This window comes from Aspergillus caelatus (assembly GCF_009193585.1).
Source record: "Aspergillus caelatus strain CBS 763.97 unplaced genomic scaffold BDV27scaffold_271, whole genome shotgun sequence".
In the NCBI taxonomy this organism is placed as follows: Eukaryota; Fungi; Ascomycota; class Eurotiomycetes; order Eurotiales; family Aspergillaceae; genus Aspergillus; species Aspergillus caelatus.
The window spans coordinates 20,240-46,908 of record NW_022475534.1 but is presented as its reverse complement, the minus strand read 5'-3'; the positions used below and the strand labels follow the sequence as shown (position 1 = coordinate 46,908).

General features: G+C 47.7%; 8 protein-coding genes across 8 annotated transcripts; 4 read left to right on the top strand and 4 right to left on the bottom strand.

Moving 5' to 3' along the window:
* Window positions 1–1,942: 1,942 nt before the first annotated feature.
* Window positions 1,943–2,419, top strand: BDV27DRAFT_162759 (uncharacterized protein; the record flags this gene model as incomplete). Its single annotated transcript, XM_032073439.1, has 3 exons — window positions 1,943–1,994; window positions 2,081–2,229; window positions 2,282–2,419. 3 exons carry the CDS (start codon window positions 1,943–1,945, stop codon window positions 2,417–2,419), a joined length of 339 nt encoding a protein of 112 aa, XP_031922400.1.
* A 5,499-nt stretch (window positions 2,420–7,918) lies between these two features.
* On the top strand, window positions 7,919–11,631 carry BDV27DRAFT_55983 (PAP/25A associated domain family). Its single transcript, XM_032076931.1, has 4 exons — window positions 7,919–8,610; window positions 8,659–8,730; window positions 8,788–9,006; window positions 9,080–11,631. Exons 1-4 carry the CDS (start codon window positions 8,001–8,003, stop codon window positions 11,467–11,469), a joined length of 3,291 nt encoding a protein of 1,096 aa, XP_031922399.1. The 5' UTR covers window positions 7,919–8,000; the 3' UTR covers window positions 11,470–11,631.
* BDV27DRAFT_55984 (uncharacterized protein) lies at window positions 11,632–12,130 on the top strand. The gene has a single exon (XM_032076932.1). It carries the CDS (start codon window positions 11,793–11,795, stop codon window positions 12,075–12,077), a length of 285 nt encoding a protein of 94 aa, XP_031922398.1. The 5' UTR covers window positions 11,632–11,792; the 3' UTR covers window positions 12,078–12,130.
* Window positions 12,131–13,685: 1,555 nt separating this feature from the next.
* erg1 (squalene monooxygenase erg1) lies at window positions 13,686–15,654 on the bottom strand. The gene is made up of 2 exons (XM_032068748.1): window positions 14,289–15,654; window positions 13,686–14,227 (listed from the first exon to the last, which is right to left on the bottom strand). The coding sequence occupies exons 1-2, from the start codon at window positions 15,460–15,462 to the stop codon at window positions 13,959–13,961; spliced, it is 1,443 nt and encodes a 480-aa protein (XP_031922397.1). The 5' UTR covers window positions 15,463–15,654; the 3' UTR covers window positions 13,686–13,958.
* Window positions 15,655–15,827: 173 nt separating this feature from the next.
* On the bottom strand, window positions 15,828–18,972 carry BDV27DRAFT_136367 (pentatricopeptide repeat protein). The gene has a single exon (XM_032068747.1). The coding sequence runs from the start codon at window positions 18,826–18,828 to the stop codon at window positions 16,033–16,035; it is 2,796 nt and encodes a 931-aa protein (XP_031922396.1). The 5' UTR covers window positions 18,829–18,972; the 3' UTR covers window positions 15,828–16,032.
* Window positions 18,973–19,465: 493 nt separating this feature from the next.
* Window positions 19,466–21,371, bottom strand: BDV27DRAFT_162755 (putative tetracycline-efflux transporter; the record flags this gene model as incomplete). The annotated part of the gene is made up of 3 exons (XM_032073438.1): window positions 19,466–19,551; window positions 19,604–21,056; window positions 21,114–21,371. The coding sequence occupies 3 exons, from the start codon at window positions 21,369–21,371 to the stop codon at window positions 19,466–19,468; spliced, it is 1,797 nt and encodes a 598-aa protein (XP_031922395.1).
* A 415-nt stretch (window positions 21,372–21,786) lies between these two features.
* Window positions 21,787–23,455, bottom strand: BDV27DRAFT_136363 (ferrochelatase HEM15). Its single transcript, XM_032068746.1, has 3 exons — window positions 23,186–23,455; window positions 22,536–23,118; window positions 21,787–22,480 (listed from the first exon to the last, which is right to left on the bottom strand). The coding sequence occupies exons 1-3, from the start codon at window positions 23,405–23,407 to the stop codon at window positions 22,023–22,025; spliced, it is 1,263 nt and encodes a 420-aa protein (XP_031922394.1). The 5' UTR covers window positions 23,408–23,455; the 3' UTR covers window positions 21,787–22,022.
* Window positions 23,456–23,757: 302 nt separating this feature from the next.
* akuA (putative DSB repair complex subunit Ku70) lies at window positions 23,758–26,275 on the top strand. The gene is made up of 6 exons (XM_032068745.1): window positions 23,758–23,967; window positions 24,026–24,637; window positions 24,687–25,533; window positions 25,592–25,695; window positions 25,747–25,974; window positions 26,042–26,275. Exons 1-6 carry the CDS (start codon window positions 23,899–23,901, stop codon window positions 26,147–26,149), a joined length of 1,968 nt encoding a protein of 655 aa, XP_031922393.1. The 5' UTR covers window positions 23,758–23,898; the 3' UTR covers window positions 26,150–26,275.
* Window positions 26,276–26,669: the final 394 nt, after the last annotated feature.

Sequence of the window (26,669 nt, the reverse complement as noted above, 5' to 3'; positions counted from 1 at the left end):
CGTATTTTTTGATCATATGACTCGCTTAATTTACCCATATAGGTTTAGCGTGAGGTCCAAATAACTAGCGTGAGGTCCAAATAACAATTCCCTATATTTTTGCCCACGGATGGGTGAAATCGGCACTTTAACGGCTCCCGCACGTGAGAGGGCCTCTATATGGGTCTTGCACTAGCCAAGCTCTTCATTTAGTAGTTAGGCAGGACCTTGCATTAATTTTTAAATAATCCACCCGTGCATGTTATGTCTATAACTGTTGAAGTCAATGCCTTGTCACAAACCCGACAATATATGCTATTGCGATGTAAATTTCATTTTCACATAGTGCTGCTATCTGTACACAACCCAATCGACGTTCGTCCAGGTCCGCTCGGAAGCTCCCTAACATAGGAAGTTGCCTTATATATAGAGCTATTTCAGCTTGAGGACTTGGACTCTGAATAAGATAACAAGAGCTCGCCAACCTTGCATGCCTTTCCATACTGGACCTAGTCTGTTTTCCCGAGCCGCATACGGAGTATGCTCTTGATCAAGCTGGTTAGCTCTAACTTATAGTGGAATAGTGGCGTAGTGGTTTCCTTTAGCTTCTGTGTATAAGTGTAAATAATCCTTAAGCACCCGTGCTGCAAATTAGTGCTATATCTAAATTCGTTGCGAGCAATTCGGCTAAGAATGGGCATACGAGCAACGTTATAAGCTGGGAACCTCAGACATAAGGCTACTCTATGTTTCAGATGTATAGCAACTGAAACTACTTGCAAGACGCACAAGTAGAACTTGCCTATTGATAGTCAGACTGCTCTTGAGGTAGCTCTGCGCCGAGGCTCTCTCGTTTATAACCAGCAAAGCCCCCATTGCTTCAATAAGACTAAATGCTGTATGCATCTAGCTAACTTTCAAGCTAGTCAAATCGCCAAGGAATAAGGAGGCTGTCTCTTCTATAACTTCGGGCTCCCGCTGTAATACTACATCTTGCAGACTTACTCTTATATCCCAAGGTTGAATCCCCCACCGGGGTCTACCGAGAAGAACAAATCCCTCTAGCGTCAGCAGGTATAGAGTACACTGCGCCTGACTTCATGACAGCACTCATTGAACCATCAACAGACTCTTTGCTCCCGTGCACGGTTCAGGGCGGGTCGGCATGCGCTTTCCGAGATGAAACGGTCACTTAATAATTGGCCTAGCCTGTCCAAATCGACCATAAGATCAAGTTCGTTTATTATGCCAAGACAGTCGTAGTCCCTGAAAAGCTAGAATATGGTTGATCTCCATGTCTCGGGTCCCACCTGAGTGTGAGATCCTGGTGGTATTGCGCGACGATCATTTGTCCCTGCGAATATAGTCTTGGGTCTGAGCCAGCGAAGGAATTATACCCAATGCAATGCATACGGTTCTAGACGGTGTAAGAGTAGGCTAGTCATTTATCTGTCTTGTCGTCAGATTAATGAATGAATATACACCACGTCCACTCAGACGCCAATGTAAAAATTCTTTTTTCCCTAACCCCGCGTGGTCATCTTACTCTTTTGAAATATCGAGGAAAAGAGATCCAAAGCGGCTGGGCTCTACCAGACAGTCTACTTCGGGAACGGTATTAGGGGACCATCAGATCGGACATTGCATTATTGCAACACTCTCGGAATAGCAGTCCTTATAAATCTGATTCGACTCGCCTGTCTCAGTGTGTATTTGGCAGTAGCAGAGGTACCTAAGGATCTGTCTGGAGGTATTGTCGAGGTTGGGATTTTGGAGGTAGGCGCTTGGCGATGGACGTTGCAATCTCATCGTGGGATCAATCGACTCGATCTAGTTGAGATTGTCGATAATGTTCTGTATTTTAACGGCCTAGACGGGAGAGCGATATCGGGTGATGGCACTCCTCAAGTACTAGATACCTCTGCGATAACTACTACCAGTAATTAAGATATCTTAACAGACAATGTCTTGTGCAGCTAAATCATTCCAAGGATTCGCACTCGAAAATGGAGCAGGTTAGCAACTGCACCAGAAGAACCCAACCGTTCGAGAGGAAGCGCCAGACGCCACCCACCAGGTACGATTCAACTCCATACTACAGCGGGGGAGTTGAAGCAGTTGGATTCACCTTTCAAGGCGGTACGAATCAATGCCTTGGTATATTTGCCTGTTGAGGAGGTGGGAATCTTAATGTTTATTGGTGGTGAAGTGCCTTCTGTCGTCAGTGAGTCTAATGCAACATATACCTCTGTAAGTACTCCTAGTTCATTAAATAATTCCATCGGTGCTAATGAGAGCTTAGAATAGCTGGAACTATGCCCAAGTATACGATATTTCTGCGGGTAAATGGTTCCACCACCGCACTTTGGACACTGTCGTACAAAGACGGACGGAATTATGTGCCATTGTGCACCATGACGCGTCCTCTACCACGTGTTAGATTTATGCGTTAGGCGGAGCAGTTGCTATATCTTGTGACCTGTATTCTGATATGTATGGGTATATCCTACTAGCCTCTTCAGGATGCTAACTTCTACGTGTCGATCATATCTGTCTATCCCGCCAGTCAAATGGTATCAAGCAAGGAGCCTTGGCCATGAGCGTATGTCTCATGTATATGAAGTCAAGGGAAGCCTGATATTTGGGGTCTGCGGAAGGAGAAATTGGTGTGTTGCTGAGTGAGCTGGCTCTTTTAGCATGCCCGCATCCCTGTACGATGCTCAGCTAGAGAATAGCCCACCAACATTTGATGTGAGTATATGTTTGACCTATAATATCCTGATCTTCTTCACCGGCTAATGGTAGCTTAAAGCCGGAATTACATGCCAGCACAATCCCTCTTACAGCTTCAAGGGATATTGAAGCTACACCCACTTAAAGTGGGCAGATCCCGTACTATACAATCAACTGGCACAGAATATGCCATCATCACCTCCCACAATATCTGCCGCACCTACGCCATATCCTGATAATGACAATGGGAATAAGACAGCCATTGGGGTAATAGTTGGAGGCGTTGGTGGAGCGGTAGCTACCATGCTGGTTATCTTCTTCCTTGTCAGGAGGCGGCGTCAGTAAAGGGCAAGCGGCAACGAGCATATTCAGGAGGTCAAGACCATTGTACCAGCGGGAAGCCACCTACGAGAGTTAGAAGATACAGCGCCAGCAAGAGAACTTCTTGGGCACGGTATCGGCAATGCGCATGAGCTGGAAGCTGAATAGCCTTGGTGCGGAGCTCGCTGTTATAGGCTCACAAGTATTGTCTGCAAAAACGTTGATATGACACTGTTTACGAGTTCCAGGTATATCAAAAAAACAGGTGAAGCTCAAGGATAAATGATATGTTGTAAAGCATAACCACCTTTTCCTTGATATGCCTGCAAAAGGTACGACGTATGTAATATAGCTAATACTCGATCATTTGTGGACACTGTAAATGGTTTCTCTTCTGATACACTGAATTTGTAAACAGATTTTTTTTTCAGTCTCAGGACCACCAGGAGAAATTCAATACTCTGCCCCCAATGCCTCTCAAGTACCTCTCCGAATTTACCATACTTAAGCCCTACGATAAGTCAGTATATGGAGAGATAATTGCTCTCAAACGCCGTAAAAGCGATGATGACAGGATACATTCAAGAAGCAATACCTTAGCAATGCTGCCATATGACTAGCGCCGATATCTAATTTATTGATAATCTTGGCCGACATGTACAGAGAGGTGGTGCATAGCACGTATGTATACGGCGTTTTTATTTCGTGCTGAAGCAAGTTCGCCAACATTGATACTGTTACGTATCAGAATGCTTTCACTGTTGCAGCCAATTGACACCGTATTGGTTCATCTGGAAAGAGGGTTTCAAAAATCTTAACGATTTGCGATTGTTTCCCCAAGAAGCCATTGATGCAGGATCACTGGTCACAAAACACTTCAAGACTGTTTATGTCCATCATATAGTTTAAACGGAGATATCATTTGGAACTCACATGGTAGACACATCTTGTGCAATAACACTGATCAAACTAACGGGCTTTTATAGCCACAGATATCACTACACCAGATACTTCTTTTGAAAAGACTTCCGAACACTAAAGATAATTGAAATGTTAAATTGGATGCCATAAGCTTCACGATGGCAGAAAATAGCTTCAACTGGATCTTAACAGCCTGCTATTGTGGTCTGGATGCATGCAAGGAATGCAAGCCGCTTTTGAAATCGAGGTCCAGAATGCAGAACGCAAGCTACAAATCGCGATATAGTTCCGACTTCCACGGAAGTGGTTTCAGCGGTCACTTCTATCGTCTCTTGTACTCCAACCCGGTTGTTCTAAAGCAAACCAGGTACGAAAAATTGCATAATGATTGATTGGTCCCGTGGGTACATTACATGCCAGTCAGCGTGGACCCCAAATATTTTCTAGAGGTGACGTGGTATCTGACACAGAAGGCTGAGGGCCAGGTGATACATTGGCAACAAGGCCTTCAGTCTGTGTTTCACTGCTACACCACTTATTTGATTTACATACTCTAGATTTTCGTGATGCGTACCCAGAAATCTTACGCCGCGGCCTGACTTGCGGACATAGGCCACTGGCCAATCTGATCCTGAGTCCGAACGCACCTCGCTGATACTCCGGACTTGTAAGGAATGATATATGACAACTTTAGACGTTGGGACGTGATGCTAAATTATGTATGGAAAATAAGAGATGGACTCGCCTTTCCCCAGGTACCTTATTGAACATGTCAGTCCCTGATACTTTTTTTTATTGACAACGACCTCAAATTCTTCTCAAGCACATGATCTGCATGACTGTATTTAGCCAGGAACTCGGATATTACCAAGGTGGGAGGGAGATGTGTCCTCAGGCCCCCTGCACTTAGCCTGAAAGTACGATCTCCATTCACCAATCATCATCTCATCGCGAGTTTGCTGTAGTGTCACAGGTACCTGGAGGTAAGGTGGGCTTCCTGCTTATGCGATCACTAGCGGAAAGCCAATTCTTGAATATCGAGGGGTATGTCCTCTTTATAGGAGGATGCCGGACCTATCGGAAGAACCAAGGGTTCTATGTCAGATCCCAACATAATTGTTGTGATGATCCGGCTATTATTGGATGACATGCAATATACAGTAGTACTACGGATGCTGACGTACCCAAGGTACTGACGACCACATGCATCAAGCTGCCTACGACCTTACATGCATATTGAGCGACAATTGTAAGTCGACGTGGCTGTTGTATTCGCTTAGCGGATATCTTGGAGTTGGTCAGATGTATTCCTGCCTATCGACACGTACTCCTGCCCTTGATTGGTTTCGCAACAGCCCGGCTTATATAGACGTCGCTTTTCAAGCCAGGAAGTCAATTTTGGGGTTTTTTTTTTTTTTTTTTTTTGACAGATGACAAGCAGCCCTCGCCAACAAGGTCTATCTTTGGCCGGTCAAATTGAGCCCGTCACGTCCACGCACCGAGCTTGGGGAAACGTCTTATCACCCCAGTGGCTTAGTTCCCGCTTTGCCTTTCTTTGAGGACATACTCCTATGACCGCCCAGACCGGGTTAGACTTTGGTAGTCACCCATGGGTCAACAAGTGAACAGTGCCTGATCATGATCTAGATTTGGCAAGCAGGAGAAGGAGCAAGCTGAATGGCGCTGATTTCCCACCTTATTCAGCTCGGAACTTGTATTCGAAAGACCGGCGGCGCCGTCGGTCCAAACTTAGAACTGAGGGGGATCCTTCCTTGCCTTGCCAGAGCAGGCCGAGAGGAGAGCACTTATACGCCGATCTTATGCAGCGCTGGGGACTAAAAATACAGGATTTTTATGTCTAAGACACACACATTCTTCATCTGCAGGCGTGCGGAGCGGAATAATAATCCGTTTTGAGGACGACTCGGCGGGGCCCGGGGCTTGCGCCTGACCAAGTTGAGTAAAAATTGAGCATTGCTGGTTGTGATAATTCCCGCGGCAGCAGAAGACTGACTAGACTAAACAATCATAAGCGAGACTAGACGAGACAATATAGTCAAGAACAGTTCACCCGTTGTCAGGAAGAAAGTTTTGATTGTCCGCCAAAAGTGGGCCGGCTCCTTAATGTTTCAATTGGAGGCCCGGCACACGTGCCGGGACTCTCGCATGAAATTCGGTCCATTCGCCGATAGAGACTGAGAGCCCTGAACAGGGACCCAAAAACCGATGAAAGAGAAATTGGACAAGCGCCGGGCTCAGGAGTGAGAGACTCAGACAGAGAGACAATGAAACGACATATATCGATGTGTTTCTGTCTAGTAACTTTAGCAAGTCTTCTTGACACAAAGGAAAGCCAGATGAGACTAGAGAAGGTCTCATTGGATTAAATTAAACAGGAATTGTACTATTGAGTACCCAGTCTGGATGGCCTTCTTGGGACTACATAGATCCATATATTAATTGTGGCTGAAGGAAATTGAATCATTTGATGAGGTGGTTACATCGTCACGACTAGATTGTTGTTAAATTAAAATTCCTATTGAGATTGTACAGGACCCCCCTTCCAAGGTGTCGGACGACTGTTAGAGTATAGATTCCATTCCTGGTGTGGACATCCGGCGGCTGCCCCAGGCATCCGGCTGGGTGGGCTCCAATGATGTGGTATGTGGTAATAGTAATTCCAGCAATAATACTTAAGACTTTGAAAACCCTTACAGGTAAGAAAACAAAAGCAAAAAAAAAGGTTGGTAGCAGCAACAGGATGAATGAAATGCGATTACCTCTCTACTCAATATTGATATACCCTCAGTCCCCAATAATTGTACTGATATCAAACCAGGATTATAACTGGAGTTCTCCATATTAAGGTTGAGAGATGAGGCATGCACTTGAATTAAACCAGAACAGTTCAAGTTTCTATAAATTCTTTCTCGTAGTCTCTTGTGTCCCGTTGTTCTATGACAGGTGGTTGGCCTGATGCCTGTCTTAAATGTATTTTTACTATGATTCTGAAAAGAACTATATTTTTAGTGGCTTCCATCATTATTCTGAAGCGTGGTCGGGATTAACCCCGTGGATTTGGTGGTGCCCACCTAGGTCACTAAAGCTGCACCAGTGGAAGTGACTAAGGATGACCGCTGAACGCTGATTGACTGCCCCCTGGCTCAGGCTCACCATGTCAGTAGGAAAAAGTGACTTGACAGTGAAAGTGATTGATCCCCCCTCCGCGTGCTGCCCTCCCGCCGAACTTTCGACTCGCAGTCCCAAGTTTGTTCCCCCCCAAATCTTTCCATTCCCCCCGTATATCATTTCCTTTCGGTCTCAATCTTAGGCTGGTCCTTACATGGGAAAATAAGGAGGGAAAAAAATTAAAGAAGTTTGGATTCTTCTCTTTTTCCTTTTTTCCCCTCTGATTCTTTTTCATTTCTGAAAACCTGTTCACGTCCTGTTCCCACCCCCGGAAGTTGTGTGGTTTTTGAAGTGTGCCCTTCCCGGTTAGAGTGTATCGCTCTCTCCCCTTAAAACACTGTTCGATCTATTGGTTTGGCGATCGACAACGTAAAGTATCCCATCAGCACCCTGACATTCTTCGGTCGCCACTGAGACGGACATTCTATTCACCCTCGTCGTGGAATCCTTCAAACTTCACTCTTCGTTTACTTGCCATTACCTTTCCTCTTTTTTTTTGTTTGACGTCTCTCCGCCAGTGGAAAAAAAAAAGATAAGGGATTTACTCGGGCCGTAGCAGCACAGGTCAATTCTGCTACGCCATCGCCGGCCGGTATCTGCAGTGACTCCCCTGCGTGCACCACTCCCTCGCAGGGTTTCGCCTCGCCTTTTTACCTGTCTTTTATTCGTCCGAAGGTATTATCCGTTGGCTGAAATATTCGCGAATCTGTACGTTCGGTACCGAGAGACCAATTCCGCACGGAGAAAAAGCTGGTCACCGGAGTAGGCTTCTTAGGTGGACTTACAAACACGGCGGAATTATTTGATTTTAACCCTTCGTGGAGGCCAACGTTGTCAGTCAACGTTGGAATCGCTATATGATCTCAGACGTCCATGGGAATGCTAAATTGGCTTCCGGTCCAGGTGGAAAGTCACCGATAGCGTCGGAAAAGGCCTCGACTATGCCGTGGAACTTGTCCACCGACACGTCGTCAGAGGCACCTACCAGGCCCCCGTTGAATTCTCAGCAGTCGAACTCCCTCCCTTCAACGCCGTATCAACATGCGCGGAACCTCTCCTTCCACTCCCGTTCCCCTTCCCCTCCCCACGGAAGCACTTCCCCTCGGTCAACCCATTCCGAGTCCACACACCTTCCGCCATCCTTGCGAAAACCGTTCTCCGGGTGTAAATATGAAACCGCCATGGCGTTCTTCCGGAGAAGGATACCGTATAGCTTGGGGGCCGATCTGTTGCCGGAGGAAAAGGAGGGTCTCAAGGAACGGTTGGAGCCGGAGGAGGAGAAAAGACTTACCGACGATATATTGGAGGTATATGATCGATTACTGCCGTCTGCAGAGAGTGATGATCGACGACGACAACTTGTTCGCAAGTTGGAACGGCTATTTAACGAACAATGGCCTGGTCGGGATATCAAAGTCCACGTTTTTGGGTCGTCAGGGAATAAACTCTGTTCAAGTGACTCGGATGGTATGTAGAAGTTGCGTTATTGCAGTCCGCGGGCTAATTTTGGCGCAGTGGACATCTGTATAACAACGACATATAAGGAGCTCGAGCAGGTCTGTCTGCTAGCGGAGGTTCTTGCACGACGTAAGGGAACTCACTTGCTTCCTCCAGGTCCCGACTCCCAGCTAACACCCTTGGCAGATGGCATGGAACGGGTCGTCTGTGTATCTCACGCGAAAGTTCCCATCGTGAAGATTTGGGATCCGGAATTACAGTTAGCCTGCGACATGAACGTGAATAACACATTGGCGTTAGACAATACGCGTATGGTTCGGACCTACGTCGAGATTGACGAGCGTGTAAGGCCGTTGGCTATGATCATCAAACATTGGACGAAACGGAGGATACTCTGCGATGCCGGTATGTTCCAACCATGGGGAGTCAAGGCAGCAATTCTTTCTCTGAAGTCCTCAGTGTTGACAATGTGTCTTAGGATTGGGTGGCACATTAAGCTCCTATACATGGATATGCTTGATAATTAACTTTCTCCAAACGCGAGACCCCCCGATTCTCCCTAGTCTTCAGGCTCGACCCCACGAGAAGAAGATTTCGCCCGAAGGATTGATTTGCTCATTTGACGATGACCTTGGCAACCTGGCAGGGTACGGACAGAAAAACAAGCAAAGCTTGGGCGACCTGCTTTTCCAATTTTTTAAGTATTATGGCCACGAGCTCGACTATGAAAAGTACGTCATATCCGTTCGAGAGGGTAAGCTGATTTCGAAGGAAGCCAAGGGGTGGCACTTACTGCAGAATAATCGCCTCTGCGTGGAGGAGCCTTTCAACACGTCGAGAAACCTGGGGAATACAGCGGATGATACATCCTTCAGAGGTGTTCATCTCGAACTACGGAGAGCATTCAAGTCTGCGTCGCAAGGGGATCTTGAGCTCTGTTGTGAGCAATACGAGTATCCACCCGAGGAGGAGCGGTCGTGGGAGCGACCTCCTCCTCAACCGCGGCCTGTTCTCACAGCGCCTCCGTCTTCCCGGGGCGGCCGTGGTGGTGGCCGTGGTGGGCGACATTCGCACCAATACCCTCGTGGTGGACACAATGGCAGCCGTCGGTCTTCAAATACACCGCATAAGTCCAATAACTTCCGCCAAGCCAGCAACGGTATGAGTGCATCGGAACTATCTCTGCAAGCGCAGCAAGCTCAATATCTTCTTCATGACCATCTCTACCAGCAGATTCAGATACTCCAAGCCCAGGAACAGGAACTCCGGTTACAGCTACAAAATCAAGCACTGCTTACCGGGAGAGCACCGCCTGTGCTTATCCGTCAGCCGTTCATACAGTTTCCGATGCCCCAACAGCAGGAGTCAACCGGCGACGACAACTCTCGCTCAAGGTCCGGAACAGCAAACCACGCGCCACACGGAACGCAGCTCCGCCAACATATCTACTATGGAACCCCTTACCTCCCGGTTGCGATCACGGGCGTGCAAGGCAGTAGTACAACTAACCCACCATCACCATCAGCGTCAACCGCTATGCCAGAGCTTCGGCGCAATCCACGTCGGTCATCAGTTGCGAACGGCTCCCCAGGCGGATCACTCAGAGCGCAGTCGCAGCCCGCGCGGTCGGTTCATTCTCTTCCGAGCTTTGCCCCAATATACTCCATGACGCAAGATCCCCCACAAGGTTCAAAGCAGCGTAATACGCCCGCATCCCCTGATGGCGTGCAGAGCGAAGAAGACAGCAACTTCATGCCTAGTAGTATGCCCAATGTGTCTCGTTCTCCATACTTGGATGAAAGTCGGCCAACCGAGTATATGGGATACTTCTTTGCCACCTCACCACAATTGCAGGCATACCATCAAAATGCCATGTTGTCTCCACTTCAAGCTCCAGTAGGCTTAGCATTACCAAACGGCGGCATCATGCCCTTCGTTACTAACCCTCAGGACTATCTGTCCACACTCGGCCCCCATGAAGCATTCGGTTCGTCTCCGGACAATGGCTCTACGCAGGCCTCTAAGGCTGGGTCAACGCAGCAGCGGTCAACAGCACGGCCCATGGCATCGGGCGGTCCCCTAATCGTCGATGGGTCGGTGCCTCTCAGTGAACCGCGCAGTACTACTATTTCTGCCGAGAACTATGACCCCTGTGGTGCTATGAGCCATTGTACATCGACTTCAGATGATCACAACACTGATACCCCCGCCAGCATCTCCGACTCGTTCTCTCAAGATTATCAAGATACCAGCTCGGTGGAAACCGACCAAACTCCGTACTTCGGCCGACAAGGAATTGATACTCGGAAGCCAGCCGACGCTTTAACCAACGGACACGGTGGGAAGCCCAGTCTGCTGTCAAGCCGTCTACAAAGCCTACATCTTTCGAACAGTGAGAAAATGGCAGAGCCGCCGTCGAAGCCTGGTCCAGAAAAGCACAAGGCGGCTTTTTCTCTCCAGGAGACATCGGAGAAGGACTCTCGTCTCAGACATACGACCGCGGAGAAGGGGGTATCCGGACCAGAGCTACACGGCCCGTCGAATGGTAAACGCAGACCCAATGGCGTTGATGCGTCTGAGAAGGTCAATGGAAACTCTCATAAGTCGAAACCCAAAAACCGTTCCGACACTTCGCACCACGCTGGCGGACCAGGCGACAAAGAACGGAATGGTGGCCATCCTACACGACGCATGAATGGCGCTGGCTCGACGACGCACGACTCCCACGGCAACCACTCAAGTAGTGGCTGGCAGACCACCAAGAAGAAGCAGAAGAAGAATGCCAGGTCGAATGCGGAAAACCGCCACGGTTTCCATGGCGGCTCCGAGCCCCTCCCTGCGGATGAATCTCTGAGAAAAGGTGGTTGAAGGCCCTGATGAGATCGTCTGCACTCTTCATTTGATTTGCACCAAGTAGCATGAATTACGATGTCTAAAATGTGTCACATGTCATTGCAGTGAATGGACCCAAACTTGCTTGTTGAAGTTCACAGCATCTCAACTTTACCGTGAGCTTGCTGGAGCAACCTTTCGCGAGACGATTATATCAGCAGATCGTGCTATTGTATAGCACTTGTACAGTTTGTCACAGCAAACTATCAAGACGTTCGGCTTACCATCCAACGTTATCCCAAAGTTATCGTCAAAAGGAGTTCAAGACACTTGAGCTGAATCCTACGACGCTGTATAAAATGAGGCAATACCTCTTTGAAAATGACATAATTTCGGTCGAACTGTTTCTTTTGCTTTTGAATGGCAGGTATATGACTTTTTCTTATTCTTGTGTCTATGTCTATGTCTTCCCTCTGTTCTTTTTATGTTCAATATTGGCGTTTTGCAAGGTCAAATCACGGAACTTGGCAGTCGAAGGGTCTGGCTGGGTTACAATTGGTTCGTGGGTTATTTGCGTGAGTTGCATAATTGCATATGATATCTGTTCGCTGATTTTATATCCTCGTTCGATACATGGCTCTTGACTTTGGCTGTGTCCTTTGGAGCTTGACTCATCTCCTTGGGAAGCCATTGAGCTTCGAGTTGATTCTGGGTTATGTCAGGCCGCGCTGCACTATCATCTTTGCAGGCCTATGTTGGCGCGCACTTCTGTTGTGACGACCACCTGACAAGGAAAAGGCGTCGCCACCGAGGCATGTACCAACCGCATGATATACGCGGATTGTTCAACTCGAACTCAGGAATGCGGTAGACAAAAAGGGGAGAACAGCAAGAGCGAGCAAGACTAAACGAGTTTACTATACATACAAACATCCACCTTTGATTTCGATGTTACGGATTGATTGATTGACCGATTTCGTTCCTACCCATTGCTGGCTGGGGTTATTTTCTTTTCCTTGTTTCCTTTGTTTGTTCCAGATTATATCCAAACGGCATGATCATCATCATTATCATTGTCAATATACCATCATAGCAGGGTGCCAGGCGAGTGGGTCATTGTTTCTGTGTTATATTTTGCGTTTTCTCCTTTTCTGAGAGATAATTTGTCCCTGTTTTTGTTACATATCATGTCGATCGAGTCCAGTCTGGATTGGGCGTCGGTTCAATGTAGAGGTTGGAATTTACCATAAAGAGAAAAATGATAAAAATGAGAAAATGTCTGGTACAATATGATATCATGAATAAGTCCAATTATTCAGGAGAAAGTCTCGAATCGATGAGATAGAGTCATCCGCCGCGCAGATGTTAATGACAGGTCGGATTAATAGTGACATCGCATGTGCTTCTATTATTGATAACTTTATAGGTGACTATTTCAATAACCCTCTCCAACTAAAAGCTTGAGTCCGTTCAATATATCCCAAAGGGGTAAATAATAAACCTTGCCTGTAATAAGTCATATGTAAAACCTGTAGTACACTTCATGCCTGCATTTTAAGTATGCAAGGTCTGCAAACTTTACTACTTTTTGTTTGGAATGTTACAATGCGTGAGTCAATGCAATGTAATTTTTTTTTATAATTCCTTGTTTGATCTTGCGGAGAGGAGTACATACTTACTTGTTTATATGATTACTGAAATTCCCTAGATATCTAAAAGAGGAAATACCCAGAAAGGTCCGGGTACAGTAAAATACATCAATGGATACAAATAAAAGTACCATACCCTGCAATACGAGTTGTGTCATTCCAGAATATTGATCGTCCAGAGGTCTAGACCTATTATGTCAGCCTCATACATAACCAAGTAACTTAGCTAGATATTGAATTGCATTCAGCATCGAGATTACCGATACACACCGGAGACATAGCGAACCCCAATCTGCAAGTGAAGGATACAATGTACGAGAAGCGAGATGGATATCCTAGATCTGGTCCTGCATATTGAACTATTCGAGGGCATCGAGACTTTTCCATGAGCTTCTTGGACTGTGGTTGATAGTGTCACATGCGTGCCACAAGAAGGAAGATCCTGGGAAGTATCTAGGGGTAAATTTCTTGCTGTTGGGTTCAGGCCCTCATGTAACCATGACTTTTGGTTTGATATTGCCCTGGTTTTGATTATCGTTGTCAAATGTTGGTCTTGCTTTTGGGGAGTTCTATTTATAGTGATTAGTGATTCTGGGATTCGGATTTCATGTGATAAGTATATATTAATTGTATAATTCGTATATGTATGTACATGCTTTTGTATGTCTCCGTTCTATCATCGCTGTGGGAAGGTAACTGGCTCAATAAAAGCATATAAATCATAAGCAGTCTGGAAATAATATTACAGCATGAGAAGGTAAGTGTAGTAAAACTCGTATCATACACCAAGCCATAAGAATTTGAACGAGAAGAGATCGTTTCGCTCCGAAAACATAAGAGTAAGGGAAACAAAGGGAATATAAAGGTCTAATAATACTAACAGAATGCTTCAATGAGCATGTAGGGGAATATAACAACACAAGCTGTCCAGAATACCCTCGCGCATCTGATTAGTGACCAGGGAAGCTGGTACAGAGGAGCCTCACGGAGAAGCACCCAGAGGGAGAGGAATGCGACTGTGAAGAAATGGCAGAATAGTACGAAGGGCTTTTTGATAAGGCCGCCCAAAAGACCCATTGGCTCGGAATACATGCCCATATCGAAGTAGTGGAAGCAGCCTCGCTGGAGGACGCGGAGGTTTTCATCTAAGCGGTATGTTAGTAGCTGACCTTGGTGAAGGTGCGGTATAGGAGTAAGGGAACAAACCGTTGGCAGAGAAAAGGGCGTACAACGCCATAGCCAGAATGTTAATGACAGAGGATCCGTTCTTTCGCTTCCAGTGGAAGGACTTCAGCTGCTTCAAAACCCTGTCGGTGTCTGCAAAATCGGGAACCTTTTCGGGACTCAGCAGATCCCGGAACACAAGTACATCGTTGAAAGCCACAGTCATGCCGCCACCAGTCAACGGATGCCGCATGTTCAGCGCATCACCCAGTATCACCAGCCCCGGGGTCTTGTTCTGTGCGGCGGGAAGGAATGAGTTCGGCATAGACCTCAACGGACCCTTTTCCAGTGCGGCGCGGAAGGCTGGCTGAACAGACTCAGGAAGAGACGGCAGGGTCACGTTCCACAGGTGATTCTTGACGCCACCATTCTTGACCGATGCGGATGGGAGGTTCTCTGGGATATCGACTAAGATACGGGTCTCGTGGGTGCCAATCTGGTACAGGAGGATCGGCGGATTTGCACTTAAGAGGACGTGTCCATGATTAGGCGCAGGAAGTTTCGTGTCAATTAGTTCGAGAGCCCAGAATCGGGACTTGACCGTCGGAGTATTAGAGTGGTATTGCTTCCGGAACTTGGAGGCGTAGCCGTCGGCGACGACAGTGAGGTGTCCAAAATAGCAATCCTTTTTTTCCTTGGTTTGGCACTCCACACCAAGAACCTGCTTGGTATGCGAGCAAGTGATTAGGTCTGTCGCCTTGGTCTCCACAACGGTAACATTGGGACAGGCCAGAGCTGCTTCCCGAAGCTTCATGATAAACCGTCCGTGGTGGAAGGAGCGACCGCGCGGGGGCGGCGACGACGGGGTCTCCTTGGGGTAAGGCATAGTCACGGATTTGTCAAAATAAGACACATAGAAACCGTAAGAAGGGATTGAATCAATCCCCTCCAGACATTCCGCCAGGCCTAACCGCTCCAGGGCCTGGACACCACCGGGCTGCAATAGCTCGCCGACAATGCGATCCGGCTCCTTCATCGAGGCTTCTAGCAGTAGAACGCTCCTGCCCTGTTTTCCCAGTGTAACTGCAAGCGCACATCCTAGAACTCCTGCGCCCACGATCACAACGTCGGCATCGTGGTGGATTCGTCTGCGTTCTTCGGCCGTATCGGCGGGCTGGGTCGCATTAGCATGACCGTTAGGGGCGGCGGTGGCCATTGTGCGGGGGAGAAGTCGAAGGAGGTCAGCGAATTGGGCAGAATTGACGGGGACCGCAAAGCATATTCCTTCGGAGTAGAAAAGAAGGTTCGAGGGACAATTGGCCAGGAGGGAGAGAGAGGGAATGAGAGTGGAGGAAATAAGTGTCAGTAAGTAAGGGGGAGGAAAGAGGTTAAAAAAGTTAAGGCAACGAAGGACCCGTGATATCGGCGCAGTGGCGTGACATGTGAAAGGTTTTCCGCCCTTAGACTCCGCTGCCCCTAAAGTACGAGGGACCGTACGATCTTCGTTAAGATAGCGCTCATCCTGGTTCTTATTACTACATGATAATATTCATTTCACCCTTCTTGATTGGTTCCTGACATGTGACATGCAGGGCTAGAAGTCGGCGTGGGAAATCGTTCCATATCGCTAGTGTACATCTCGGTGAAGCAACTCTATATATACAATTCTATAAAATAATAGAAAAAAATAAAGAAAAAGAAATAGAAAAAGACACCAACGAAAGAAAATTAGGAATAGATCAAAAATCGAAAGGGGATATATGCTACATCTCGCCGAATCCTCGGCTCATATTTGCCCTAAGGCCACTCGCTCATTCCATCGAGCAGCGATGGACTTCGGGTTGATATCAATTCGACCCAGAAGCACCTCTAATTCGTATTCTTCGTCCCATCTCTCGATCGTCTCCGGAATGTCAGATACCTTATACATCCGCCTCTCGTCAAGAGGCCGTTTCAGCATTCGCCGGAAGGACCGCTTCACATTAGGGTTGCTTTTGAGCTCCCATAATGCAGGATCACCCCCACTCTTCTTCTCAAGCATGTCGGCGATATATGCGAGATACTCTAGTTGCTCGGCCCGTTTGGATGCTTCCCTCGCGGAGAGACTGTCAGGATTGAACTTGCGATTTAATACTCCCATGACGCGGCTGACTTCGACAACAAGATCATGATTGAGTGCACTACCCCGAGCAAGGCCAGATAGGATGCACCATCGAATTCCGGGAATGTTATCCGTAGCCGCAAAAGCACGCAAAAACATCTTCATGCAAACCCCGTCGAAGGGTAACGTGCGGGTATAGCGGGACATGTAAATGGCCGCTAAGAGATCTATGGCTACCTCCGGCTTGTTATGCACAATTAGCCGTCTACTAGTGGCCACCGTCATATGATGTTTGACATTCATTCGCTTGTTCGACCAGCAGAGCTGATAAAATCGAAGGACGGCCATCTTGATCAGCTCCCCTTCCGACGCAGAGTCCACCGCCATGATCTGACGGAAGAACTGAGGGAAAAATCGAATGAGATGTCGGATGCCCCGCCACTCAGCTTCAACAAGCACACGCGCTTCGCCAAGACCGTGCTCAAGTAGAGTCGCAATGGCAGCCAGCTCGACGTGGAGCTGCTTGAATTGGAATCGTGCATTCTTTGCATTCTGGAAGCACTTTAGAGCTTCTGTCATCTTCCCAACGTGCATGTAATGTGTCATCTGTTTGTGAAGCTTCTGGTACTGATCGACCGGCTTTGACGGTGTCACATCCTGCAGTGCTCTTTGATACCACGGCAGCGGGCTCTGTGTGAAAGGCATCGTGTTGACCTCGGGTATAGGGAATGAGCGCTGGTCGTAACCGAGAATCTGCTGTGAGGCAGCTGCCTGTCCATATTTTACCCGAGCAGCCTGCAGCATTTGCCAGAAGCCCACGGGGGCTCCCTCAAGTGCTAAACGGCGAAAACGTAACATCTCCAGGAACTCTTGCTCATTGACGTGGACTTTCCAGCCACGCTCGCGTGCCATTCTCGTGAACTCAGTTATCATGTGCTTGTCACCCTTCTCCACAAATGCTTCCAGAATATGTTTGTACAGGATCCGATCGGGGACGATATTGAGCTTATCAATGTAGCGAAAGACGAAATCCTGGATTTCGTGCCCCGAATGAGATACCCAGTATTCAAGGAATATGCGATCAAAAATAGGTGTAAAATCACGTCGCCGGGATGTCAAATTAAGCTCGTGCATCTCCTGGAGGTCTGCTTCCACACCCGCCCAGTCACACGCGAGAGCCTTGCCGTACACGAGGAGGCCTTTTGTGCGGCAGCGAAGGGGAAGTTCGTATGTAGTCGTCATGTCTTCCACCAAAGCTTCAGCGTCTGCTAATCGACCAAACTCAACGTATGCCTTGACCACAGGGTTGAAAAGTTTGTCGCTGGGATCCTTTCCCAAACGGGGAAGCGTCGTTAAGATCTTTTTCAGTTGCCCGTTCAAAAGCTCAATACTTCTCGTTTTTTTCCACAAGCCTGACAGGTATGCACCGCACAAACCGCAATCCCGGTCAAATTGTAGATGTCTAAACAAAAACCATTTCGCTGTTGTGAGCCTGTGTGATTCGAGCAAGCATCGTAACACCACATCTACCATATCCGGTGAGAGCTGAAATTTGTGCATGTACCGAGTATAGATAGTTGCAACTGATTCTATACATCCCTTCCGTGCTAATGCAAATATAAGAACCTTCCAAAGCCTGGGTGAGACCTTGTCCACCTCCTCCAAGCGCTCGAATATGCTTCTTGCGATGAATACATTTCCCTGTTTACAGTTGACAAAAAATGCCTGGACCGCAAGCTCTCTTCTATCGGATGATAGGCCATTCAGTGAAGCAGGGTGTGCGTCCAAGAATAATTGTGCCGCATCGATAGGCCGCCCTCGATCGAGAAGATCCTGCATTTGTTTCGGGATAGAATTTTGCCTTTCCTGCAATGTATCCGTGCCATCCATCAGCTCAGAGGCATTTGAAATGGTGCCGGTCTTGCCAATTGCAGAACTGAACTGATTGAAGTTCTCCGTAGGTCGCGTGTATTCAGGCGGAAGAAAGTCGCAATGGCCGGGGAGCTTCCCTATATCCTGTTTTGTGTTCACTACCCCAGCCAGATTCAATCGAGCAGCATCGAGAAAAGCGTCGACCTGGGCTGGGTTCTCGAATGATCCAATTCCTACGTTCGAGGCGACCTCATCATGTCGACTCCCTTCCTCGCCCTCCACATGCAAGGCCTGTGCTTGTCGTGATTTCCGATCTTCCTCTTTGAATGCATCCATGCTTGTGAACTCACCGGCCTCTGCGACTTCCATCATACGAGCAAGTCGTCTCGCCGCGGAAGTTGCATCGTAATTGGGTGCGGAGGTTTGAAGGGCGCGTTTGTTCTCGATTATACGCTCTGCGACGCGGACTCGGCGATGGACATCGTACGTGATAGCCGCAACGGTGCAGAAGCTGCCCACAGTTGAGCCGGCAAGGGCCAGCTTGCGAAGGACACGCAGGGCATTGCGAGATGGTACGGCCGAAGTGCCGTGGGTAGGTTTGGTGATCATGGCAATAGGACCTGTGCACCGCTGGCAGCAGGCAGATTGGGATATCACTGATAGAGCATCAGGGGAATGAGAGATTGATGCTCAATTCTCAATAATGTAAGCCAAGAGACCACGCCGGGGAACTATCGCAATTGACGGTCGGAGTTTTGAGATAGATGATTTTCGGCGGAAAGTTTGCAAGTAGCATTGGTTTCTCCCGGCCACCGTACTGCTTGTGGTCCCATTCGTTCCTTTCCGGGTGAACCCATTTCCTGCGCACGTGACTGTACGTTGTCCCTGCTTAGTCATTCGCATGTGGATGGGCTTGAGAAGAGCAGGCAGTTTTGTTTTCTTTTCTTTTTTTTTTTTTTTGGGATGAGATCTCCTGGACTTGACGGTCAGGTATGGGTCCTTTGCTAGCAAGTTACACTCTTCTTACCTCGGCCAATTATGGCCACCTCAGCTACGTTCTGCTCTCGTCACAAGAGTCGCTGATATACTCCGTACAACCCATGACTACTAGGGCTGGGGAGGTAGCTTCAGAGTGAAAACTATGGCGTATGTTACATATCTAACATAGGTTTCATGCAGACAGGAGGATCTGCTTCCCAAGATACATCACAAAATAAATATCAGGGCATTATGAATCTTCTATATATTAAGGCAAAAGTTCATCCTCAACGGCTTCCCTGTAGTCGTTGGTTTCGGTATAATGATTTCTTGGATCGTCGAAATCAAGTCGAACTGCTGCACGTTAATACAAGGTCACAAATAAAATCTCCAGGACGTTACTAACCATGTGCTTTGATATACAAGGTGCAACAGAATGCAATCCCAAACACAAGTGCCAGGGATACAAACACTGCCTGTGAGAACTTACCAACCGTCACACTATATATGAAGCTACAGATGGAAGGGGCTATTACTCTAGCAATAGCATGTAGAAGGCCTTTAGCACCGAGAATCTGTCCTATGCGGTCGCGGGGTACGTGTTTGGTAAGAGACGATTGCAACACCGGTGCGGCCATCCCCCCTAAAGATGTAACGACTCCCGACAAGATCAAAAGTGAGCCGTGATTTGCCAGTGCAAATCCTGTAAACCCAATCATATCGAGCAGGATTGAGACACGAATAAGGACGACATCAAGTGCACCGGAACCAGAGATAACCAGGTCCTCCCTTGGTTCCTCACGGAAGATTCGCGTGATTATGGGGAGCACAATAAAGAAGTTGAGGACGCGGACGGAGCTGATGATGGAAACAAATATGCTTGATTCGACATTTCCCCAGCCGAACATGTATCCCGCATAGATAATGATGATCTGTGACGTGCCCAGGGCCATACCGAGGTGAAGCGTATCGATCACAGAGAGGAGGATGATGTTTCTTCGCAATGCCGGACTGGCACCCCCGCGATTAGGGAATAGAGTGCTAGGCCGTCCAGTTGGTGGAAATAAGACGGCCAGTGGCTCGATGATTTTCTTCGGGTTCCAAAATGTCATCGATAACCAACCTTCATCTTCTTGATGGGCGAGCTTCACCTGATGTTTTTCCTGGGCTCTCTGTTTTTGCTCCTTAGACACTGACTCTGGTATGACGAGCAAGACTACAAAGAAGAAAAGCACATGGAGGGCCAGCGCAGAACAGAATACACTCATTATATCATGTGTCTTCTTCATAAGCATAGCCACAAGGAACGGTCCAGCTGCAACCCCAGTGAAGATGGCGCCATGCAGGTACCCAAAAGCTACACTGCGTTTCCCCGGAATAGTACAATCAGAGGCGTACGAGGTGCTCAGGGCCATTATAGCGGTAAATGAACCTCCTAAGCCGTCAAACGTGGCGCCCAGAAGCAGCAAGTATATCGATACCCGCTCTGCATTTGCAGCCACGATAACGGTAATTATCTCTGCTAGTACTGTTCCAATTGCACTCACAGCTATCATAGACGTTCTGCCATAGCGATCCGATAAATGGCCCAGTTGAGGGCTGATCAGTGCTGACAGCAGGCCTACCACCAAATTGTAATACAATTGGAATCGGGCAACGAGGGACTGAACTTCCGGTATTTGGCACTGAGAGTTGTCCTGACCAAGAAGAACAGGCAAGTACGTAAATCCGGGATCACTAGAGGCTCTTTTGGCCAGGTAGTCTCTGCAGGTGAGAGAGACCATCAGGTTAATCTTCGGAACCGCAGCACCCCCGAAGCCTAACATATACAAGAGGAGGAATGGGAATAACCAAAAGACCTGGTCGAATCAGAATGCGACACTTTCTGCTGAACTGCACTGAAGATAAACACGCACACTTGCTTTTGTCCAAGACCGCCAGAGGCCAGCATTCAACGCCGCCGAATCCTGGCCGGAGGAGTCTAAGCCTTCATGATCACCTTCTTCGCTCGTTCGTTGAAGCAGGGGCGTCTGCTCGTGGACGTGCAATTGCGCCGGGGCTTTGGAGTCATCTTCACCAGTGTTTCGCGGATGATTCCGCGCAGGTACGACTGGCCTGCTTCGCAGTTGCCCGCCAGCATCAGCATCGACGGAAGAGTTTGCTTGATTGGTCATTTCTGGTAAAAGGGCATCGACAGTTATAAATGTTAATTCTTGTAATTAAGATTTTATGTAGGTTCGGCCCGCGTTTTGCCAGGTGTAGTTTTTGAGGGAGATGTGGTATGTGATAAGGAAGCAAGGGGGGAAAGCGATTGTTCTGATACGGTTTTTTCGGTGGGATTTTAGAAACATTTGACAGAAGCGAAGTTTCACTCATGATTCTGAAGTGCCAATGGCATTGTTCCCTGGGTTGAAGAGTCGATGAGGGGAGCGTTTGTCAGCTTAGCTTAGTGGAGAGCAAAAGCAAAAGATAAGCCAGCCAGCCATGACGTTGACAAGGCTATCGGGTGCCGAGGTGTTCAACATTCGGCATTTTTGTTCCTGGGACCAATCGTAGTAGCAGCGTCAAGCCATTGACCCCTTGATAATCATTGAACCAAGATTTCGGTGCCCCATTTATAGTCTGTCTCGAAAATCAAGAAATTCCAACGAGTTAGTTATACTATGGTTGATTGTTAATCACCCTACGCATACAATATAGGCCTAATGTTCACTAGAATAATAATTATCCTTTTCCAAGAATCCTACAGTACATAATATTAACAAAATAAAAGTAATATGACCCCCAAAGGAAAAAAGAAAAAGAACAGAAGAGAAGAGAAGTTTTTACACTACAAGAGACGCGGCTTCTTCCCCGGCAAAAAACTTCTTCTGCTCTAGGCATCTGTCACTTTTACAACCCTGGCAGCGCAGGGTCATCTGACGAGAGCACTTTTCTCCCTTTCTCAAGTGCTCCTGCGCGATATTCGCAAGGGCTTCGATGAAAATGGGGCTTCCGTTTAAGCTTTCCGCTCGCTTAACTCCAGGGGAATTGGCTTCTTCCATCACTTCAAGGTCCAACTCATACAGAGTCTCAATGTGGTCGCTGGTGAAGGCGATCGGCACAAGGACAATATCAGTCTGCCCGCGCTTTACATACTCCATGACAGTGTCACTGGTCTGAGCCCCAAGCCAAGCCGACGGGCCCACTTGAGATTGCCAGCACAGCCGGTAAGGGTTGCTAAAACCAAGCCTTTGCATTACCGCATGGACAGTCGCTGCAACTTCAGCCGGGTACGGGTCACCTAATCTGGAGTTAGATTTTACGTCGAGCAATTGGCGCGATGACTCGAAGCTTACCTCTATTCACCACGCTCATAGGCAGACTGTGGGCGGAGAACAGCAAGACCACACTGTTCCTCTTGTCCTCTGGATATGTCTTGAGCTGATCCTCGATGTTCTTTGCGAAAGCTTCCACTAAGCCGGGATGGGTCGGCCACCGATCAATGACACTCCACTGGATGGAGCCGGAGGGGTCCACGCTCTCATTGGCGCGCCTACCCTCCAGACGATTTCTCCATTTCCATAGTTCATTCAGAGAACTGCCTGTAGTCGAACATGAATATTGTGGGTATTGCGTAAATGCGACAGCACGTCCTCCTTTCCCTCTTCCGAATCCATCATCGAGTAACTGGTTATACATCTCTTCTGTCAAAGGCGCAGCATACCGAAATGCAACATAGGGTTTATGAGGTGCGCTTTCAGGGTTGAGTTTGTCTAGTAATTTGCACATTTCCTGGCATTGGTATTCGGACCATTTTCGGATAGGCGAGCCGCCTCCGATGTCCGCGTATTGCTTTTGGATCTTTGGTGTTCTCCTCTTTGCGATAAGTGGTCCAAGATATGTTTGAAGTCGTCCCAAGGGAATCAGATCACCATCGGCCTTTACCAGAAAGCGAGGGAAATGTTAAAATTGGTCCATGAGAATGTCTGCTAGTTTGAAAACATACAAATAACCTGCTCAAAAAGTCTTCCACCTCATTTGTTGTAGAGGGCCCGCCCATGTTCAAGAATACCATTGCGGTAGGACCCTTGGAGCCAGTTGCATCTTGAGTGACCGGAGGGACTGCCGTTGCGAAGCCACTTCGCTGTTCTGCGTTGTATCCAAGCGAGCTGCGAGCTACCGGTCGCAGTAGTTGCCGAGGAAGCGTGAAGGACCGGCGGAGAGCCATTGTAATTGACAGACGGTAGCACAATTCTTTTTTTTTTTTAAAAAAAAAAAAAAAAATTATTACCAAAGCCTGCGGATAAGGGCAATAATAAGGCAATAAGTTCGGAGCGTGAAAGGTATAGGGATTTTAATGGGCCATGTGGCAAGGGTCAATAGTAATCAGAAAGGATGCTGACTTGAAGCAAAGAGTCCAGAACCGGTAAAATGACGGATGAGTTGGAGCTGAAGCGAGTGGCCAATCAGAATTAACTTGGGGTCATCAAGTCTTGGCGTATGTCACCTGATGTTCGTGTCTTCCCCGCGTCGTGCGGTTGAAGTGTCGCGTCACGAGTGACGAAAGAGCGGGAACGCAGGCAGCAGAGTGACAGGCAGACACCCAAGAAAGTGCCAATGTTGGTGTCCAAGGGTACTTTCACGTCGGATACTTAACTATCGTCCTTGACTGCTTTTCTTTGACGCATTTTATGACTTACGACTCTTAACACATTCACAATGGCTGACGAGGATCAAGTTCGCGGAGACGACCAGATCGATGAGGAAGAGGAGGAGATCGACGAGAGTGTACGCACTTCCAAACACCTCAAAACTTCGGAGGCTAACAAATTATAAACCAAAATAGGGATACAAAACAGTGAAAGATGCCGTTCTTTTTGCCATCGAAGTCAGCGATTCTATGCTCACACCTCGTCCATCTTCCGATTCAAAGAAATCCGCGGACGAGTCCCCCACAACGGCCGCACTAAAATGTGCATATCATCTCATGCAACAGCGCATTATCTCTAATCCCCGTGACATGATCGGTGTGCTATTATATGGGACGCAGGCGTCTAAATTCTATGACGAAGATGAAAATAGCCGAGGAGACCTTTCATACCCACACTGTTACCTTTTCACAGATCTAGACATTCCCTCTGCGCAAGAAGTCAAGAATCTTCGAGCACTGGCACAGAATGACAATGAATCAGAGGATGTACTTAAGGCGTCAGACGAGCGGGTCTCAATGGCGAATGTACTCTTTTGCGCCAACCAAATATTCACGTCCAAAGCCCCCAACTTCTTGTCTCGGCGATTGTTCATAGTCACCGATAATGACGACCCTCATGGCGATAACAAAAGCTTGCGATCCGCTGCAACTGTACGTGCGAAGGACTTGTACGACCTCGGTGTCACTATTGAGCTGTTTCCGATTTCTCGGCCAGACCATGAATTCGATACTGCCAAATTCTATGACGTAAGATTCTATTAACCCAAAACGAAGTATCGCTGCTTACCCCAATTAGGACATCATCTACAAGGCCTCTCCTTCGGATCCAGATGCCCCAGCATACCTGCAAACCGATTCCAAAGCTTCTCCAGCTACCGGAGATGGGATATCTCTACTCAATACCCTTTTGTCCAGTATCAATTCGAGATCTGTCCCACGGCGTGCGCAGTTCTCCAATATACCATTGGAGCTGGGACCGAACTTCAAAATATCTGTCTCAGGATATCTTTTGTTCAAGCGTCAGGCACCTGCCAGAAACTCCTTCATCTGGCTAGGCGGCGAACAACCCCAGATTGTGAAAGGAGTGACCACTCAAATCGCTGACGACACGGCTCGCACGATTGAAAAGTGGGAAATCAAGAAAGCTTATAAGTTTGGCGGTGATCAGGTTGCTTTCACGCCCGAAGAGATGAAGTCACTGAGGAACTTCGGTGATCCTGTCATCCGTATAATTGGGTTCAAGCCCCTTTCTGCACTTCCATTCTGGGCCAACATTAAACATCCCTCCTTCATTTACCCATCGGAAGAAGATTTTGTTGGCTCCACACGAGTCTTTTCTGCTTTGCACCAGACACTCCTCCGGGATAAAAAGGCCGCACTTGTTTGGTTCATTGCGCGTAAAAACGCAAGCCCAGTCCTGGGGGCTATGGTTACTGGAGAAGAGAAACTAGATGAGAGCGGCGTCCAGAAGTTCCCTCCGGGAATGTGGATAATGCCTCTGCCGTTTGCTGATGATGTCCGTCAGAACCCCGAAACCGCACTCCATGTTGCACCTGAGCCATTAATCGATCGAATGCGGTATATTGTCCAGCAATTACAACTCCCAAAGGCGTCTTACGACCCCTTCAAGTATCCTAATCCATGTGAGCTTTTGACAACTTCCTGTATAGAAACTGTGGTATTAACGTATTACTCTGTTAGCCCTCCAATGGCACTATCGCATTCTGCAAGCCCTGGCGTTGGATGAGGACCTCCCGGAGAAGCCAGAAGACAAAACAGTGCCAAGATATCGGCAGATCGATAAAGTATATCGCACATCCCTATTCTTTCTGGGAATCTTGCTGACCTTCTCTTAGCGCACCGGCCATTATGTATTGTCTTGGGCCGACGAATTGGAAAAGCAATACGCGAAAATATCGGCACTTGGCCCGAAGAGCACACTAGTCAAACGAAGCGCCAAAGACCGCACATCTGAAGTCGAAGATGCAGCCCAGAAGCCATACAAGAAAGCGAAGGTTGAGACAGACGAGCAAGGCGTTGAAGATGTAGTGCGAGCCCATTATCAGAAGGGATCTCTATCGAAGGTGACTATTTCCTGCCCCCTTAGGCCTGTATTCGGATGAGTAACTAACGCGGGTGACTTGTGTGCAGCTTACGGTACCTGTCCTTAAAGACTTCCTGAATGCCCACGGACGCTCTGCTGCTGGGAAGAAAGCTGATCTCGTTGAGCGAGTGGAGGAGTACCTGGAGCAGAAGTGAGGCGACGCTAGTATTGGTTACCAGAGACACATTTTAGCAGACAAGGTTTCTCCTTAATTCTAATCAAAAATACATAACGCTAGAACACTATCAGTTGTATGCTAATGATTTTTACCTACGTAACCCTACTCAAGAATGCCACCTCGGGGGAGAGCAAATGTGTACATATTCGAGACCCCCAAACACTATCTGAGAACCAAAGAAAAGACAAAGATATCTAAAGAAAGCCTTGTCACAATAAAGCATAGGCTATATGAATCTATAGCAGTAAACTAGAGAATTCCGAATTTCATATCTGGCATAAGTCGCTGAAGCGACCTTTGGCCCTCGTTTATATATATTTAAGCTAAATCCGGAATCATAGTGGGAGGTTTGTTACCCCACTAAGTCACTATACCAACAACGTTGTAGTTGCGCGGTAGTATGAAACAGATAGAAAATATATTTCAATATATTCACATGCTTTCTAAACCGTACCGGAAGAAATAACAAAGATGATTCAGACGGGTATATCCGAACG

Bases quoted from the DNA above. Each gene is read 5' to 3' on its own strand.
- BDV27DRAFT_136367 (XM_032068747.1), bottom strand. From the start codon at position 18,828: ATGATCACCAAACCTACCCACGGCACTTCGGCCGTACCATCTCGCAAT.
- BDV27DRAFT_55984 (XM_032076932.1), top strand. From the start codon at position 11,793: ATGAGGCAATACCTCTTTGAAAATGACATAATTTCGGTCGAACTGTTT.
- akuA (XM_032068745.1), top strand. From the start codon at position 23,899: ATGGCTGACGAGGATCAAGTTCGCGGAGACGACCAGATCGATGAGGAA. The intron at 25,534-25,591 runs GTGAGCTTTTGA...TTACTCTGTTAG, and splicing joins CTTCAAGTATCCTAATCCAT to CCCTCCAATGGCACTATCGC. The intron at 25,696-25,746 runs GTATATCGCACA...ACCTTCTCTTAG, and splicing joins GATATCGGCAGATCGATAAA to CGCACCGGCCATTATGTATT.
- BDV27DRAFT_136363 (XM_032068746.1), bottom strand. From the start codon at position 23,407: ATGGCTCTCCGCCGGTCCTTCACGCTTCCTCGGCAACTACTGCGACCG. The intron at 23,119-23,185 runs GTATGTTTTCAA...TTTCTGGTAAAG, and splicing joins ACTTTTTGAGCAGGTTATTT to GCCGATGGTGATCTGATTCC. The intron at 22,481-22,535 runs GTAAGCTTCGAG...ACTCCAGATTAG, and splicing joins TATGAGCGTGGTGAATAGAG to GTGACCCGTACCCGGCTGAA.
- BDV27DRAFT_55983 (XM_032076931.1), top strand. From the start codon at position 8,001: ATGATCTCAGACGTCCATGGGAATGCTAAATTGGCTTCCGGTCCAGGT. The intron at 8,611-8,658 runs GTATGTAGAAGT...ATTTTGGCGCAG, and splicing joins CTGTTCAAGTGACTCGGATG to TGGACATCTGTATAACAACG. The intron at 9,007-9,079 runs GTATGTTCCAAC...AATGTGTCTTAG, and splicing joins GAGGATACTCTGCGATGCCG to GATTGGGTGGCACATTAAGC.
- erg1 (XM_032068748.1), bottom strand. From the start codon at position 15,462: ATGGCCACCGCCGCCCCTAACGGTCATGCTAATGCGACCCAGCCCGCC. The intron at 14,228-14,288 runs GTTTGTTCCCTT...CATACCGCTTAG, and splicing joins CGCCCTTTTCTCTGCCAACG to ATGAAAACCTCCGCGTCCTC.